The 19,897-nt window shown below is 39.7% G+C and overlaps 1 protein-coding gene across 4 annotated transcripts in view; it reads right to left on the reverse strand.

Annotated features, from left to right (window-relative positions):
- Nucleotides 1-19,897, reverse strand: part of LOC143276267 (uncharacterized) — a 44,358-nt gene that overhangs the window by 14,875 nt on the left and 9,586 nt on the right. Inside the window, exons 1-3 of one of the 4 annotated variants that reach the window (XM_076580754.1) lie at nucleotides 10,857-10,979; nucleotides 6,248-7,148; nucleotides 2,396-3,436 (exon numbers count right to left, since the gene is read on the reverse strand). In XM_076580754.1, coding sequence (XP_076436869.1) covers nucleotides 2,396-3,436; nucleotides 6,248-6,319 — 1,113 coding nt within the window. In that variant the 5' untranslated portion in view covers nucleotides 6,320-7,148; nucleotides 10,857-10,979. Of the gene's footprint in view, nucleotides 1-2,395; nucleotides 3,437-6,247; nucleotides 7,149-10,856; nucleotides 10,980-19,897 lie in introns of those variants that run through there. The other 3 variants (XM_076580755.1, XM_076580757.1, XM_076580756.1) reach the window with 3 other exon arrangements.

Here is a 19,897-nt window from a genome sequence, read left to right on the forward strand (position 1 = left end):
AAATATCAAAGATAAACAAGCATCTGATTCTGAAAGTGACATCGGTTTTTAGTTGATACATAATTCATCATGGGGCGAGATATATGAGATACGAAGATTGTAAAACACAGTCAGCATATAACTGAACAAACTTTTAGTGAGATGACAGACTGCTTCTGTACATATATGCATACAAGTGGATATGGGAGATGGCAAATGGTGTGTGTGTGTGTGTGTGTGTGTGCGTGTGTGTGTGTGTGTACGCCCGCACACCCAGTTATGTCTGTAAGCGACTGTAAAAATATACGTACATTTGTCTGCTAGTATATGCGTATGTATGTCAGTGAAACGAAAATCGTAATTGATTGATACATACTATGCCACATGACACAGGTAAATAAATGAATAAATAATAAAATGATTAAACGCACATATGTATGAACATATGAAAAATCGTTTTCAAAATCAGAGATTTTTAATATGCAATAGTTCCCCTCTAATGGTACTGGTTCATCAAAACTTTGAAAAAGAAAAAAATATATATAAATAAAATAAATGCACACATTGTTTTACAATGGGACAAAAATATTACACCATTTTCGGCGGTTAGTAAGCAGATATACAGACAGACAAACAAACAGGCTGATAAACAGACAGATATGGAAACGGGCAATGAGGCGAAAAACCAAGCAAGCTTCTTTAGCCTGCCAACCGACCCACCCAACTTGTCTGATCTGTTAGGCCACCGCCGGGTTTGGCCTGCCCTGGGCTCATATCGACCCGTTCTAATGACTCATCGCCAGTCATCCTCTGAGACATTGACGATCAGCATGACAGCCTGTTCAGCGACCACACCCTTCACAGGCACACACAACACAGTGCTGAATCGTGTCAATACTATCTACTGGCAGTGGCAGAAACCAAGCCCGCTAACTGGCCTAGGCTGTCGAGAAAGGGCGCCGAAGTTACTGTAGATGAGTAAGTCGGTGGAATGATAGTCGAGAATCACGATTTTCTTGCATGGCGTAGAGACTGAACTACCATCATGATTGTCCCAAGTAGTGTAAAGCTTACACAAATGTTATAATTTACAGACATAGTGTACAGCCCACCTTTGTCATGATTTTTCTTCAATATGTTCAGCTCAAGTTACATTATTGTTCTACACAGTTGTACAGTCCACACTCTCTCTTCTCTCTTTTCCCTTTACTCTGTTAAGACAAGGAGGCTGCAAGGAAAAGTCCACATAACAGACATGACTGTCATGCATAATGTACAACTCACAATATTGTCTTATCTTTGCTTCATAGCGTGTGTCATGCAACATTTAACTGTATATATTACGCTTTGCGCGTATACATCCTACTTAAGAAGAGGTACTTTTCCCCAAAAAATATCGCATTCCAAACACATTCTGCTTTGATTTATCCATTCCATAAGGGCTGCAGGGCATGACAGTTATGGAAATATGCGGCCTTGATTTATGCTTTAAACAGTAACAAAATGTTTACTCTTAAACAAGTGAACTAAGGCCTTTGAAATAGTTTGAACTGATAGTTAACGGAAACAGGGGTGGCGTTTGTCATCTATTTACGTGTTTCCAGATATGGAATATTTGACAGGGTAAATTAGGTTAGCATAGTGTTTTACAATAACTATTTATATTACAACCGATTCCACTTGGACCAAATAAAAATATTCGATCTAACTTTTTTCCAAATGCTCAGATTTTTTTCAGACAAATCTGACAGTAAGTCATCGTTTCACTTTTGTTGGCTTTGTTTTAACGTATGTGTGGCATAAGGGATTGTCAGAAGAGAAGAGAAGAGAGTTAATCCACTGCAAAGAATCAAAATTTACGGTTGACCACGCTGGCACAATATCTGTTTTATTCGCGATTTGAATAATTATTTGCAGTCGGTAAGACTTCCCCTGTCCTATCAGGGAGCCATTGACAGTGTAAGTTGTGCTGAACAAAAACATGTTGACAAAAAAATAAGGAGTTAATATCTTCTAGACAGTTTAGAAAACTCTTTTGGGATGCGATCAGACTGACTGGTGAGAGAAGGGTAAAGGAAGGAACTTGTAATCATCTTCATCATACTCCGAGTCTTTCAAATGATACGAGGTCCCGTGTGCAGCTAGCACTTAGCGCACGTGAAAGAACACACGGCATAAAAGGATTGTCCCCGGCAAAATTCATGTCGGAAAATTAACTTTTTTTGAGTTGCGCTGAACTATGGCAACGCGCTCTCCCATGGGACAGCAACCCGAATTTCACACAAAGAAATATGTTGTGACAAAAACTGATACAAAAAAGGTAATACAATACATTCATTATCATTGTTGTTAACATTAGCATTTCATCGTCATCATCATTAGCATCATCACTTTTTCATCACCATAATCCGCTTACCGTTTCCACGCCTTTCCCCCCAAAGCGATGCCTCAGAAAGAGTGCGTGTGCTGGAACGTCCCTGGCATAGCTGGCGCTTTGGCTTCTTCGTAACGTCTTGGCCAGCATCTTCTTGCCGAACCGTTTTTTCTTCCCGCCTTCTTTCTCCTTCTCTTTACCCTCCTTACCCTTCTTGTCCTTCGATACTTTTTCCTCACCCTCTGATAACTCTGGTGTGGTGGACTCATAATCGAAAGAGGCACGCTGGGGATACGTGAGGAGGGTGGTCGTCGCTGACTTCTGGATGCGACGTGCACGAGAGCTGCTCTTGTCGAAGTCGTGTTGAGATCTGTGGCCCAGATCGAGGTCCTGATCGCTGCAGAGTGAAGACAGGGTGGAGGTCTTGGAGAGACGGGAAGCCCCCGACTGACGGTCCAGGGAGAGAAGCGAGTTGCTGTCTGACACGGACAGGGCCACGTCCTTCGTGTCCAGGCTCTTCCCTTTCCGCAGGTCAGGGTCAGTCTCACGTACTTCCCCGCGGCCCCTGTCGTCCTCGTGCCGCTTACGGTACAGTCTGTGGCCCCTCCTGGTGGCGTAGGGGTTGCTGCTTTCAGTATGGCTGGACAGCAACAACAGGGAGGACGGCGATGATGCCGAGGACTTCAGGGATGCGGATGGTTTGGAAGAGGTGGAGGAGGGGCACTGAGCGGCCGAGCGGTCGGTGTCCAGGTCTGGGAGGAAACCCCGCTCCTGTCTGCCTCCTTCCACGCGCTGGTCCTTCTCCCCACTTCCCCCGCCACGCCCTCTCCCACTCTCCCGGAGATGTCCCAGGCCACTCTCCCGTCGGCGGCTGTGGGGAATGCAGGACAGGGAGTAGGAGGAGAGGTTGCCACTGGCGGTCACCCCCCTGGTCCTGCTGGTGGAGGTGGTGGAGGTGGTGATGGTGGAGGCTGTGCACATGGGTGAGGTGAGGGAAGGCCGGTGGGTCTGAGGGTTAGTCAGCTGCAACACGAAGTCGTCCAGGTCTGGGGGCAGGCGTGAGGTCTGAGCCACCTGCCCTCCCTGAAACCACAACCCATGTCTGTCATTTTCTTTCTATCCATCATATCTTTGACCGTAAATGCTGGCTCAACGTTTGCACCTTACACAATTCCCAGCAGTGGCAAACAGTCTTCTACATCCTATATTCAAAATCATGCACGCAAGCAGGCAACAAGTGAAATAATTAAGTCACTCTCTGCAGTCATCTTGTGAACTATTACGGCAGCCAAACTATTCAAGACTGGTGTTAGGGAGAAAACCTGACCTCTTTTTTTGTTTTCTTGAATGGTAAGAGAAATTTCATTAGAAACAGCAATGGTGGTCTAGAATTGCTTAAATATAACGCTGAGCAAAGGCATATGGATGTTTTTGAAATGGATCAGTTGTTTAACATGTTCCTACTTCTGTATATACTGATGATGATTTTAAAAAGCTGAATCATTCCAAAATGCGCTTGATGCTATGCATTCGTTTTGTAAACTAAATAATCTTAAAGTGGAAGTCTTTCCACGAAGAAAGGTAAGAAAAATTCCCGAATTCCCGAATTCACACACACACACACACACACACACACACACACACACACACACACACACACACACATATATATATATATATATATATATATATATATATATATTGTAAAACGGAAGTAGCATTTGATTTCCAATATTTGGTTTGTCACTTAATACAACAATGAATTCGAACTGGCGTAGAAAAGATTGTTTGATCGAGCCTCAAGAGGGATGTTCTTATTTCGAAAATATAGAAAACTGATGTTTCCTTCAGGTATACAAGTTGAACTGTTTGATAGAATAACAGCACCCATTTTCTTGTACGGTTGTTAAGTATGGTGTCCGCAAATGTGTGATCTGGCTGCAAAGTTACAAATACGGTATCATAAAGTGTTACCGGGTGTTCGTAGATGAACTCCCGCTTGCATATCTTTTGGTGAATTAGGGCAATATCCTATTGATCGTCTTGCAAAAAGTCGAATGTTAAACTCTTGGTTTAAATTGATAGATATTACGAATGCTGATAAATTGTCGTCATATATGGCAGGCATGCCTGAATGCGAACGATCTAGTCGAAGCGACCAGCTCAACGTGTGTAATGTAAAGGTAACATGTCGTACGATCTTCAAACGTAGTTCTTTTGTTTTTGATAGTTTCTCCGACTGGTTGCACCAGGAAAAGTTCATCTGCTCATTCTTTTCAACATTTTGTCGACGTTTGAAACAGCAGGGGTGCCTGAGGGTAAATGGGAACGGGCTATTATAATTGCGAACGATGGCTTTGTGTACATGTAGACAATTAAAACAGAAGCAGGTCTTTAACTCATTAGACATAGTATATTGTTGGAACATCGCACCAGACGGTTGTATTGTTGGTATTATTACACATGCACACAAACACACACACACACACACACACACACACACACACACACCACTCCGCACACAAACACACAGTTTTGAGAGTGTTTAGTAACTGTGCAGCATCGTTCGCAAATAAACTCACGTCAGAATACCCCATGGTCTAATTGCAAACGATACCATTTTGCAGATTCCTGTCAAAACTGACGTTCGGATCTGTCACCAATATGCTTTCTTAAATTCTCCCAGCACTGGTAATGCGCATTCAACACATACGATCAAATAAAACATTTTTAAACTGTGTCAAAGTTCAAGCCCTACAAGTTGCTTCCCTTGATTTTAGGATTTTGAGAGTACGTTTGTAACCGTGATCTGCAGTGGTGCGCGAAGAGAAGAGCGCGGAAATAGCCAGAACCAGCTGATGTTTGACAGGGTCTTAGAAATGAATATTCATTAAAGTATTAGAAAAAGGTCGAAGCAAACGTTAAATTGTGAAATGCAACCGTTCAGAACCCTTCAAGTGGGGCAGTATACGAATCGTTCGCAGTTACACGCTGTTCGCAATTACCCATACCTGCTCCATCGTTTTCCTGTTGAGATTCCATAAAGAAGATACATACAATGCTCCATTTCGTCCATCAGTAAAGCACATGCTAGACAATCTTGGTTTTAGTGATATTTGGATAGATCAGCAGAACACCCAACTGACACTGTTTCTTTTCAAACCACAGACAGTCACATGATCATAACGTCCAGAATTGGCATACTGAACTTCATCAGAACGAACTATACATAAACTACATAATGTTGAAAGAAAGGGCTGAATTTGAAAAAAAAACTCTTGATAATCCTCCCACAGCATTTAACTACGTACATATCAAGATATAGAACACTGAACCACAGACTGCCTGATAAACACACACACACACACACACACACACACACACACACACACACACACCGCGTGAAGGGGAAATAGGGGGAGAGAAGCCGAGACAGACAGACAAACGGTTGCATGCAGATAGATAGATGGAGAGAGAGAGAGAGAGAGAGAGAGAGAGAGAGAGAGAGAGAGAGAGAGAGAGAGAGAGAGAGAGAGAGAACATACCACACACAATGCTAACGGGCAGTTATTACTAAGTCATCAACATATCGATACATCAGTCACCTTACCTCGAACCAACGAGCCACAAATACCAGCTTGCCCATGAATAGATTATGAATGATGTATTCAAAATTCATTAACAAATGACTCATAAATAACAAGTAAAATGATCAATCAGTCGTTGATTTATTAGAACCAGTTAGTCAGTGAGTCAAAAATACTTAATTTACGTTGATTTCATTCAGTTACTTTGCTTCTGAACATAGCAGTATGGCAATGTGTTCCCAAAATGTTTAACTAAGCAATCAACCAATCATTAAACCAACCAATCGATCGAACAATTACACCTGACCTTGCGTTTAAGACTCTGTGACTTGGCCCCACTGCAGAACCAGTACCTCAACGAAGACTGAAGTGAAGACATGACGCCTGAATGCAGCGGTTTCTTGCTCAACGATTAAAAAAAAGTGTTTCATTACCAAGCCAACCTGTCTGGTTTAAAGAAACGGTTCGCGACGATTTCTGAAGGAACATGGACGTGTTCAGGTAGGTGCTACTGTCAACAAACCACGACTCATGTAGGTGAACGAAAAAACCCTTTATCTTCACACAAACATGGCGGCGTCCTGTGTACAGGGAAACTGAACTGTTGATCTCATGAAATCTGACGAATCATTTTTTTCTGTTTAAATGACAACATGGACGTGGTACCCTAATGAGAAAACTGAGAAGAGCAAATCTTTTTAAAGTATCTGTTGAGTTTAAAAACTACAAAACATACTTCCTTTTGTTATTCACATTTCATTTCAATGTTCAATTCACAGTGTCCTCAGTGCTTTGTCTCCTCTCCATATCATGCCCATATACATGGGAAGTCCATCCTCTTTTGGGGAGGGTTGGGGAGTGTCAATTTTTACTTTTTTGTCATTTCTTAAACTTTCAAATTTATTTCGATTCGACTGAATTTCTCTCACGATACCCCTTTGCTTTCATTCCCTGGCATGCAACTTATGAAGACTGTAGAAGATTGGTTTATTTCTATTCCTGTTGGTTTGGAGACAACTTTTTTCATGTTGCTTTGGAAATAACTTGATTTCATGTTCGTTTGGAATTCACTCTATTTCAGTTCTTGTTCTTTTGGAGATTACTTAACTTCTTGTTGTTTTGGACTTAATTTCATGTTGTTTTGGACGTTATTTCAATTCACGTTGTGTGGAAATTAGTTCAGTCCATGTTGTTTGTAGTGCATCCGACTGCACGAAACAATAACAAAACCCCATTCAGAACAAACTAGAAGATCGAAAAAAGCTTGACATACACGAAATAAGCACCTTAATTCCACACCAAATTTACCACATGAGCCTGGTCAACATCAAATGTTATATATTTGCCTCTCTTAGAGAACAGAAAACGTGTTTCAACCCTTGTAATGTATATTTCTGTGTGGAGAAATATAACCTCTGCAAGGGAAAATAAGAACCCAACTCAAAAAAGGAAAAAGTTGAAGAAAGAAAAAAAAAGAGAAAAAAGAAAAAGAAAACGTGTTTCATATGGTACATCAAGGAAACGGATCTTTAGTCAGCATTAAAATTTTTAGCCTTTTTTCATTCACGTCCATGTTTCAGTACAATGTTTGAGCCTTATGTCATTCACTTCCACGTTTCAGTACAATGTTTGAGCCTTATGTCATTCACACCCAAGTTTCAGTACAATGTTTGAGCCTTATGTCATTCACTTCCACGTTTCAGTACAATGTTTGAGTCTTATGTCATTCACACCCAAGTTTCAGTACAATGTTTGAGCCTTATGTCATTCACTTCCACGTTTCAGTACAATGTTTGAGCCTTATGTCATTCACACCCAAGTTTCAGTACAATGTTTGAGCCTTATGTCATTCAAACACACGTTTCAATACAATGTTTGAGCCTTATGTCATTCACACCCAAGTTTCAGTACAATGTTTGAGCCTGATGTCATTTACACCCAAGTTTCAGTACAATGTTTGAGCCTTACGTCATTCACACCCACGTTTCAGTACAATGTTTGAGCCTTATGTCATTCACTTCCACGTTTCAGTACAATGTTTGAGCCTTATGTCATTCACGCCCACGTTTCAGTACAATGTTTGAGCCTTATGTCATTCACTTCTACGTTTCAGTACAATGTTTTAGTCTTACGTCATTCACACCCACGTTTCAGTACAATGTTTGAGCCTTATGTCATTCACTTCCACGTTTCAGTACAATGTTTGAGCCTTATGTCATTCACACCCAAGTTTCAGTACAATGTTTGAGCCTTATGTCATTCACACCCAAGTTTCAGTACAATGTTTGAGCCTTATGTCATTTACACCCAAGTTTCAGTACAATGTTTGAGCCTTATGTCATTCACACCCAAGTTTCAGTACAATGTTTGAGCCTTATGTCATTCACACCCAAGTTTCAGTACAATGTTTGAGCCTTATGTCATTCACGCCCACGTTTCAGTACAATGTTTGAGCCTTATGTCATTCACACCCACGTTTCAGTACAATGTTTGAGCCTTATGTCATTTACATCCACCCTCTAGTAAAATGTTTGAGCCTCATGTCATTCACATCCACTTTTTAGTAAAATGTTTGCGCCTGAGGTTGGGTGTTGTGATATGTGGAATGTGCATTGGTTGGGTATTGTGGTGTGTGATGTGTGCGGTGAGAGTGTATTGGGATTTTTTTTTTCTCTGAACGTACTTTGGAATTTGGCTGGATGTCTGTGTAGGTTAATGGATGTTGGTTTTTCATTTTGTGTTTGAATGGATGTTTTACTTGTTGAGTTTTACATTGTACACCGCAACTGAGCATGTTTGCATGAGTGGTGCTGTGTGGACTGGATTATTATTTTTGTTATTACTTTTGATGCAGTGTCTTGTTACAAATTGCCATGTTTGCTTCTTCGTTGGATCAACCTGCATATTTCAATGAATTATATATATATATATATATATATATATATATAGAGAGAGAGAGAGAGAGAGAGAGAGAGAGAGAGAGATTTGTGTGTGTGTTTAAAAAAAAGGAACTATTGTAATTGTAATGTACTTTCAGCAAAATTATTTGATTATGCGCTATATAGATACACTTGTTATCATGTCCTTCACACCCACCATACAATTTGATGTTTAATACAGACAAACTGGTCTCAAGGCATGCAGCATACAGCTTCTTCGTCTGTCGGACTGTAAGAATGCAACTGAAAGTAGTGATCTACCAATCACATGTTCAGAACAGTCTCCCGTAAAACATGTGTGTTCAGTCTATTAGTTCAATGTGTTTGCCACATGTCTCTTACAAATGAGTGGAGCTTGTGTTTGTTGTCTGTATAAGGCACTGAAATAAATGATACTTTTCCGTATTCTTTGCGTTCTTCACAAAGTCAGCAACCACAATGCTTTGAATGCCAGAACTGTTTTTATGACCAGGCCCGAACCCTGTCGTAGAATGTTATTCTCTCATATGTTCAAAGTAGAATCTTCAATTAGCAACAACAGAATCAGACAACAAAAATGACGTCTACATTTTTTTTTTTTTTTTTTTTTTTTTATTACCGAGAGTTTCTTTCAGACAGAGGGATTCAAAAGTAACCCAACCGGCAAACCACTGCGATTCGCACCGGGGAAAAAGAACACACTTTTGTGGCATATAATGCTGAAGTAATGTAATACTCAAGAGTCGATATCCACTACAGGGAGAACCTGTCTACATTCCGGCAATAGAGACCAAAGTCTCACAACTCTGGCACTGCATGAAGCGAGATCAGTCAGGTTTCCAGCCCAACTGACCGCCACCAGTTTCAGTTAACTTCAGTTTCAAATAACTGTTTCGACAAAAATCTTATTAACGTAGCGACGGCTAAAGATACTTAAAAGAGAGAGAGAGAGAGAGAGAGAGAGAGAGAGAGAGAGAGAGAGAGAGAATAAACGTAGAATAAACAAGAAAGCAATTACATAAAGTGATGCATACATACTGATTTTGACTTAATGTTGGGGGAAAAAAACCTGAAAAATATATAAAAGGATAATCATTTTTAGCATTAATGGAGCACGTTATCCCCGATCGTCTTGAATAAAGCTTATTTTTTTTAAAGTCTACAGTCTTTCCTGGACCTGAAAATATCTTAAATGTTTATGTACATACAATACTTTTTTGAGTTAGTCATTCCAGTAACGCCCCCACCAAAACTGCAGGATTGGACATGCAGAAAATAAGCATTTCCCCCTGAATTTATGACACTGGCATTCAGCCAATGCCATTAACAGCCCACTGTATTTTGTGTACTATATAGATCATATATGAAGAGTTTTGATTATTTAAATGTATTAGCTGCAATTCTACACGGGTTCCAAAATGCCACTTTGTGAGATTCGCTAACATCGCCGATTTTTTTTTTTTTTTTTTTTTTTTTTTTTTTTAAACATTTAAAACTCTATATATCAAAAACTATTTGACTTTTGCTTTTAAATTTGATGCGGCTTCGTACTTTATTGCAGTATTTCATCCTTGCGAATTTGAGACTTCCGCTGTGAATTTGAAAATTTGGCCGGACCTACCTCACAAGTCAATTTAAACAAACAAACGAACGAACAAACAAACAAACAAAAAACAAACAGTTACTACCTATGTACTTGAATTCTTCGTGAAAGTGCAGGAAAGACATACTTTTTTATATTGATACGTTTAGAGCGAAATAGATAAACAAAATCAATGGAGTCTGTGATTTAGTGTCTCCTGGTTGCTTAACGGATTCAAAATTATATCAACTATTACAAAACAAACAGCACACAGAACTGTAAAATGCATTGCCTTAATTCTCTTTTACAACTTTTTTTTTTTTCAATTCGTAACCATTCAGTCCAAGCAGATTTCTCTAATCACCAACACCAAAACTTTCACAACAGATCTGAGTATTCTAGTAGTTTCTCCTCACAGCTGAGCCAACCAACACTGAACTTTCCACACAAGACTGGTTCGTCTGCAGCACGTCTGGGAGCGGAGTTTATCAATTCAAACACTGATCTCAACCCGTCCTGCGCTGGAATTTGTAATGCGGTGTCTGCCATTCACTGTGACAGTCCGTGCCACGTGCAGGTATGCAATGAGTGGCTGACAGACTGTGCCGTAAATATCACGTGACAGAGCCAGCGTCGAGTGAGCAAGAGAGAGAGAGGGGGGGACACAGACAGACAGTTTTAGGCGGGGTCGTTTAGCTCACGATTTCTCAAAGTGAGAGAAATTGTGGGATTGCGAGAAAGTGTGGTCGTTCCCTTCTTACGTTTTCTCTCAATGTGTGAGAAAGCGTGGGAAGTCCCCCTTATTATTTTTTTTATCAAAAACTTTCTTTTATCATCGGGGTTGGTTTATGTTCTTTTACCAACACAATTTTGAGAGAAAACTGAGACAGAGAAAAGGGAAAGAGGGGGACGACAACAACGACAATCATGATAATGATGATGTCGTTAGTGAAGACGATGAAGGTGATGGCACTATACTGGTTTAAAAATGTGTGCATGTGTGCTATGCGCGCGCGCGTGTGTGTGTGTGTGTGTGTGTGTGTGTGTGTGTGTGTGTTTCATTTTGTCTGTTTCATTTGTTCTTCTTTCATTCTGTTTTTTAAAATGATATTTTCATGTTTGGTGTCTTCTATGAAACTGAGAATCTACTTTCAGTGCAACCTTGCATTCGAAAGGATGAACAGATGAACAAGCACGAAATGAAGAACATTCCAAGTGAACAGGTTGCATCATAACAAACATCAAAATTATTTGGTCCCGTTTCCATGCTCCCTACATAAAGGTAAAGCGATGTGAAACACATTTTTCTGTCACATTTGTGTAGAAAGATGAATCATTTTGATGTGATTCCCAACATCCCTCGGGAAAGATTTAGTTCAAGTCTTGGTATATTATATTTCTGTTTGAGTTATACACATTGCCTTAATTTCATTGTTTGCTATTGATTCTGATGTTGAATTCGAGGTCGATGCATTGCAGTGATTCATCTTATGTGAAATAGATGTCAGTTTCAGTGTCATTACTGTTGATATCTTCTCTAACACCATTGCCATTATCAAGATCGTCGTTGTCGTAGCCCCCTCTTTCTCTTTTCCTTTTCGCTTTCTCATTTTTCTCTAAAAATAAAAAAGACAAGAAACCAACCCCGATGATAAAAGAGATATTTTTGATAAAAATAAGGAAGACTTCCCATTGTGAGAAAGCGTTGGGGCGCCCTCCCCCGCCCCCGATTTCTTGCAACTGAGAGAAAACATGAGAAGGGAACGACCACACTTTTTCACAATCCCAGAGTGCATTAGGATCCCTGCTGAGAAGTGTTTTTTTTCGGGTTCAGATATACTACACGCAATGACAGGCGCAGAAGCTGAGTGCTTAAAGCATCGGACTTACAATCCGGCTGAGGGTCCTAGGTTCAAACCCCAGTCAGTGCCTGCTGGGGTAAAGACTGAACATTTCCGATTGCCACGGTAAACAGACGAGAAGACCTGCTAAAGCCTGAACCCTTTTTGTGAGTATACGCACCCAGAATATTAAATGCGCACGTTAGAGATACCGTGATCCATCATGTCTGCGTTCGACGGGTTAAGGAAACAACTCAGCAGGCACACCATCGAAAACTGAGTATGACTGCCTATGCGGCGAAAAACGGTCATGCACGTAAAATGCCCATTCATACATAAAGTGAACATGGGAGATGTAGCCCACGAATGCAGGAGAAGAAGTTGAAGAAGGATAAAGAAGAAATTTCTCGCTGCATAGATTTTTTTTAAAAATCACGCAAGAAACGTGGAACACATGAAACAAAACGTGAACTCAACCTCTCATTCCCCAGTCATCATCGTCTTCCTCCTTTTATCGCTTACGCAACATGTGGAAAGGCGAATAATATCGTGTTGATTTTATGCAGCGTGTATATGTTTGCTTTCACACTTTTTTGTGAATACCTTCGCGTGCGCTCGTGTCCATTCGATTTCATCCACGATACATTCCTGCGTGCACGTGCACCTTATGTACGTCAGTTGTGTTGTTCGTGTCGATTATCGTCGTGGACGGGCCCGAAGGATGAATCATGGAGTGTAGCAGAACGTCAAGATCGTGACGTGAACAGAGTGCATCTACTGACGGACCGCTGTAGCATTGCACAACTTTCTGTCTCTGTCATGTGTGTGTGTCATTGGTTAGCTTTTGGGCGTACGCCACTTCTGTCATTATTATACTTCGTGGGTTACAATTTCAAGTACGCGTTATGGAGATTACATATTATACGGGATGCATGAAAATAGAAGCCGGACACATCTGAGATTCTCTCTCTCTCTCTCTCTACTTGAGTGTGTTTGGGCTTTTTTTCAAAGAATGTTTTAACAACAGATAGTGGCTTTGGGATTTAATGGATGTGTAAGGGTGTTGGCAATGAACGAATATTTCTCGCAAAACTTAAAGGTATTAATCAATTCGTACAAACGGGATTGGCATGACCACATTGAAGAGTCAGAAAAATACAGTTGGTTCCTATCTTTTAAGAGCATTTTTCTGACAGAAACATGTTATAACTATCACAAGAGGCAAAATAGGTATTTTAAGGTGTACACCATTAGTAACGTCAAACCTGTTTTAATTACTAAAATTAAAAAGGCTGGGTTTGGCAAGAATCAAATCCTGGTTTACCACAATTGACCAATAAATGTCATACTGTAAATGCCGGGCAGTATAACTCCCAATACAAACAGGTCAAACTCAGAGGTCAAGCAAACTACAGCAGGTCCACAGTCCATGGTCTGTAGACCAAAGAATCACATCCTGGTTCACCACAATTGACCAATAAATGTCATACTGTAAATGCCCGGCAGTATACGTCACAACACAAACATGTCAAACCCAAAGGTTAAGCAAACTACAGCAGGGTCCTCATTACATGGTCGGTTGACCAAAGAATCACAAAGGCAAGTTCTGGTACACTGTTCGGAGATCCCACGAAGATGGAAAGTTTACTTAGCTGACAAGTTACAGTCACAATGTTTTGGTGGCAACGGCTTCTCCAAGAGAATAGCCAACACGCCGCGGTTTACGCTAGATATAGTTAGTCAATATTTTTCCCCAACCCCACTATATAGGCACCTACCAACAAGCCCCTCGGTCTCTCTCACTACCGGGGCTCTTACACCAGGTGACTCTCACACCAAGTCTCTCTTACGACCAACACCCTCAGCTCGCTCTGACCGGCTCTCTCTCCCGGGGCCGGCGCCCGACACACAAACGTGTGTTGGGACTGCTAGCCCGGGAAGAACTAGACACGACTCTTCTTTGCACAGCAGATATGGATCTTTATCATAGCCTCCATATTCTAGGGACTAGTATTCTGAAGTTAGCGATGCCTAGGATGTCTGCTATGGAAATGCTTAGAGGATGTTGCTTGATTTAGAAATGTTTGATTTCAATAAATTTATTTGTGTAGTAACTATGAATAAATGAGATGCTAAACATTTAATTACTGCCTGTGTCTGTGTTTAACAAATTTATATCTTGCTCCTTCTCTGTATGATTGAAGGTTTGAAGAGTATGTTCGCACACCTTCACTGTGTCATGTCGGGATAGTTCTCGTCTCACTCTGTCTCTCGACCTGGTGCTCTATGTTGTTTTAGTCTATGAATAAATGTCGTTGCCTACCAGGAAGAAGTTAATTGAAGAACAAAGCTTCCTTCTTTAGAACAACCAAACTCTCACACTGTCATAGGATATTACACACGTATCCTTTCGTGTGATAGCTGGTGAAGATGACTCCCCAATCCATTTAGTGTAACACCGCGTAGGGTAGAAATTCACGCGTATTTCCCGTCGTGTGATATAACTAATAAATGGTACAGAACCAGCCTGGATCGATGCAGAATTACATCTGTAAATATATGGAGATGATTCTGGTATTTTTCTGCTATGTGTAGTACTCGTGATATTTATGTTTTCTTCCTTTTTTGTTTCAGAATAGTTGATATCAAAATCTGCTTTCAACATTTCCCAAAAAGGAATAGTAGTATAAGATGGTTTTATAGCTAACTCGTTCATGTTAACACCAGATTCTTTTAACTGTTTCTTGTGATGAAATAGCTTTAACTCTTTTTGGAAAATCAATGTCACAACTTACTGTCAGTTCATCAGCAATGAAATTTTCTGTCACAGAAGTGTATCTTACAGCGCATTTTGCTGTTGCTAACTCACGATGCTCATTTAAAGGAAGAATTCCGGCTGTTTTGTATGTTTCCTGGTTGGATGCATGAAAGGGCACTCCGAGGGCAATTTTGATAGCCTTACAGTCTACACTTTGAATCTTTTGTAATAGATATTTAGGTGCACTGAAAAGTATTTCTTGTGCATAAGTTAACTTTCATCTTACAAGAGCCATGGAAAGATGGATCAATGTATTTGTATCCATTCCCCAAGGTAAGCGGCTTAGAATTTTCATTAGATTGATACTTTTCCTTGCCTTTGTTAAGATGTAATCAAAGTGAATGTTCCATGTCAGTCTTGAAGATAAATACCTAAAAACTTCACCACCTGTTTATAATTGGCATGCTAGATGGGTTATCACCTGAATTAAACAACATCATACATGTTTTTTCTGTCGACAAGGCTAGATCATTTTCAAACATATAGCTACCAAGGTTGTCAAGATCAGACTGATACAAACGCCGTATGTAATTCTGTGCTGTTTGTGGGGTTGACTTTTTTAGAGTGGCACCCATCCACATACAAGTGTCATCAGCATACTGTACTATAACTACACGATTTGACAATACCTTTGGGAGATCCTGAATAAGAATATTAAAAAGTATAGGGGCTATAACTGAGCCCTGAGGAATTCCCATGTCAAGTTTATGTGGTAAAGAATAATGTGTTCCCACCCTCGCTTGGATAGTTCTATTGGATAAAAAGCTTTTTATATACTCATAGAGATTACCAGATATTCCGACTGATTTCAGCTTGTATAGCAGACGTTTGTGCCAAACTTGATCGTAGGCTTTTTTAACATCAAAAAACGTTGCCAAGACACTTTTTCTGCGGGCAAACTGACGTTTTATTTGAGTTGTAATTTTTACTAGGTGTTCGACTGTTGATCTTCCTTTTCTAAAGCCTGCCTGATTCACTGGAATAATATTGTATTTTTCACAGTAAGTTATTATTCTCAGCAGGACTATTTTTTCCTTTAGTTTACTGACATGCGAGGTCAAAGCAATAGGCCTATAGCTATTTTGATTACGTTTAGGTTTTCCTGCTTTTAGAACTGGTACCACTATCGATCTTTTCCATATCTGTGGTACACTTCCAGATATCCAACATTTCTGATATATTTTGTGAAGGAAAATGATACATTTTTCTGGAATGTTTTTTATCATCTCATTTGATATTGCATCGATGCCAACGGAACTTTTTTTTTTTTTTTTTTTTTTTTTTTTTTTTGCTAAGGGAAGCTATTGCGGTTTGTAGCCCTTCATATGTAATAGGAGAATTAAACCACAAGTCATTTTTGCGGAGTCAGATCACTGTATAAAGGACTGTTTTCTTCTGTGTCTCTGTGTGTCTTACACTCCTGTGATAAACCTTCGTGTTTACTTTTTTGCACAAACATTTCAACAAAGATTTCTGCCTTTTCCTTATCTGATAGAAATTTGTTTTGTGAGTCGTTTGATATTGGGCAACTTGGTAATTTGATTTCATTTTTCATTTCTTTCATTTTTGTCCAAACTATATTTAAGTCTTTATGATCTGAAATTTCTTGTGAACAAAACGATGACCAGTAATCTTTTTTTTTTTTTAGCTTGGGCTACTGTCATATTACTCTGAGTGTTTGCTTTCTTCATTTCTTTGTGCTTTTTGGGCTCACTGTCCGCGAGATAGTTCTTAAATGTTTATTTCTTGTAATTAACAGCCTTTTCACATGCATCATTCCACCAGACATTGCCTGAACGGTCACCCGACTTCACACCCTTTACTTTTGGAATCGACATATCAGCTGCTGATAGAACAACTTTGCTGGTCAAGTTTTTCAAAATCTTGAGAGGAAAGAATGTTTTGAAATAAATCCCAATTTGCATTCTTATAGTTATATTTTGGTACAATGTCAACGTTATCATTATCAGGCCTATAAGTGTTAGGTCAATTGCTGTTGGTCTGTGCTTAGAAACGTCAGGAATTCTAGTAACACTACCATCATTCAAAAGATAAAAAGGGGCTGTCAACAATATTTTCGATTAAGCGATTGCTTGTCACAGTTCTACAGTTCTTTTCCCAGAATGGAGAGTGGGCATTGAAATCCCCCGCTATTACCCATTTGTCGGGCTGTTGTTCTTGTACTGTTCTAAGCCACTCAGTATTTCTGTCGTTTGGACCTTTCGGAAGATAAAACAGAAAGAACGTTAAGAACTTTTTTGTTGCTGAATTCTATTGTAGCCGCACAAGAGTGTATTTCAAAGCTTGCAATAGATTTTGAGGTACGTGACTCACAACTATTATACTGTAATTCTCTAAGTATATAAATAGCAGTACTTATCTTTTTGCCCTCGTTCCCAGTTTCACATACTGGTGGAAAATAATAATTGGGAAGTTTGGGAAGCTTACATGCACTGATATTAAGTGACTGTGAAATTAAAACGTCATACTTATTTGATGCTAGAAAATGTTTTAGATAGGCCAGATTAGATAGAATAGATCTGCAGTTCCACTGGAGTAGCCTAATTTGTAGTCACTTTTGCTTTTTCATAATTAACAATCTATTCTATCAAGCAGGAATATAGTTTTTATTTATACAATATGATTATATCAAAGACCGTAGTTTACAAATTATTACTTTTCTACCAAATGAACAATCAGTAAGAGAGAAACAAGAAAGAAAAAAGAAAGAAAAAAAATTTGAAAGTTTGGTACTAAGATTAAGGTTTAAGGGGGTGTGTGGGGATTACAAAACCTTAAATTTTGAGGCCTAAAAGGGGTTTAAATTTACACGTCTGAAATTACACTTGAGAAAATAGTATTCAAGATGAATATCAGAATGGAATATCCACAATTAGAAATAGTCAGATCTTGATTTTGCTGAAATCGTGGACAAATCTACAAGCAATTGTCATATTTCTGAAGAGATCTAACTCCAGTGTGAAAAGATCTAACTCCAGTCATTCAAAACATTATATGGGTTCAGCCACGCACGCTCGTCGGTGAAAGGGGGATATACAGTGCAGGCAGGCAATCTCCATGGACGATGATTGACAGGTGGATGACGTCTGCCGGTTCTCTTTGGCTTTTCCCAGAAAAGCTGGCGAACTTCTCTACCCACGTTCCCTGCAAGCACACTTGCTCCTCTGACAGTCGGATGTCTTTGAGTGACCTGGTGTTCAGATGACTGTGGTCAACAAAGGACACGTTCTTGTAATTAAACAGTTCTGTGGTGGTGAGGACATTAAACAGATTTCTTTTCACTTCCATTTCGGGGTTTCTGAGTGGTGCAATCTTGCTGCTTTGTTTTTGGGTGTTCAGTGGAGAATCTTTTAATAAATTGGACAAATAATTTGCTACTGTCTCTTGGGTCAGATGTTTTTATATCGTTTAGCCTGCAGTGGATCGCAACAGCGTCGACAGATTTCTCAGTCTTTAATGACGATACAGTCGATTTTAGTGTCCGTTCTAGGTCGTCAATTGTACGAGTTTTGCGTTGGAGATGACATGAAAACCGTAAGAACGGCCAAGCCTCTTTCCGTTCATCCCGCTCATAATCGAGTCAGGTAAAAAATAAAAAATAAAATAAAATTAAAAAAAACACTTCTGGAAGGTCTTGATTTATTTCCCCATTTTCTTCATAGACGTTTGAGGTTCTTTTTTTTTTTGGAAGACTGCAATTTGACGTCATGATGACAGGTGACGTCATTATGATATGATATGATATATGATATCGTTGCAGACCTATATTTAGGCTTCTCAGCCTTTAGTCTGGTCTTAGTACTCGAAGTCTTATTGTCAAAAACGTCCAAACACTTTTTCTTGTTTCTTTTTCCTTTTACAGCTATTTGTACATGCAGTCTGCCCAGTGATTGTCCAGCCTAGCTGGGCACACACACACACACACACACAAATTTTTTATACACGTCTAATTTCTCCCTCTGTCTGTCTTTGAATTCATTGATCTGTATCATAACGAATAAAAACAAAACCTCTTGTTTAGATTCAGTGCCATAACTCTGACCTTTCACACAGAGACAGCACAGGGTCGCTTCCATAATGGAAAAAGCTTCGATAATATTGTCAACAGTGGTCTTTAATTCAGAAACGGATCAAGTTGTGTGGACATAGGAAGAACTTGTGTGTGTGTGTGCCCCGTGTTAGCTTGACCCGTTAGGACGTGGAGTGATGACCTAGACGTAACGCGTCCGCCTAAGAAGCGAGAGAATCAGTCGCCAATATTCTCTCCCCCTCCACTAGGCCTTGTGGAGGTCTGGACGCTAGTCATTCGGATGAGACGATAAACCGAGGTCCCGTGTACAGGATGCACTTAGCGCACGTAAAAGAACCCAAAGCAACAAAAGGGTATGTTGGCCCTGGTAAAATCCTGTAGAAAAATCCACTTCAATGTGAAAAACAAATAAAACTCCATGCAGGAAAAAATAACAAACAAGAGAGGCAAGGCCTTCAAGACTCACTTGTGATACACTTTAAAAAAAAAACTAATCGTTAAAATGTGTTCTGTATTTGTTATTATAAAGCTTCGCGTTAAAAAGAAAAAAAAAGAAAAAAAGAAAAGTCCTAACCGGATTCGAATTAAGTCCCCTAGCATTAATTACAGAGTACTTTCCCTTTTTTACTATCTGCACCAAAACGTTTGCAAAATAAATAAAACTTCCATGCTTAGCAAAAGAAGTTTCTGTTTGAACAAAAAATGATAATAATGACTGCTCTTGTTGTTGGGTCAGAATATCAGATC

The sequence above is a fragment of the Babylonia areolata genome, chromosome 31 (assembly GCF_041734735.1).
Source record: "Babylonia areolata isolate BAREFJ2019XMU chromosome 31, ASM4173473v1, whole genome shotgun sequence".
In the NCBI taxonomy this organism is placed as follows: domain Eukaryota; kingdom Metazoa; phylum Mollusca; class Gastropoda; order Neogastropoda; family Buccinidae; genus Babylonia; species Babylonia areolata.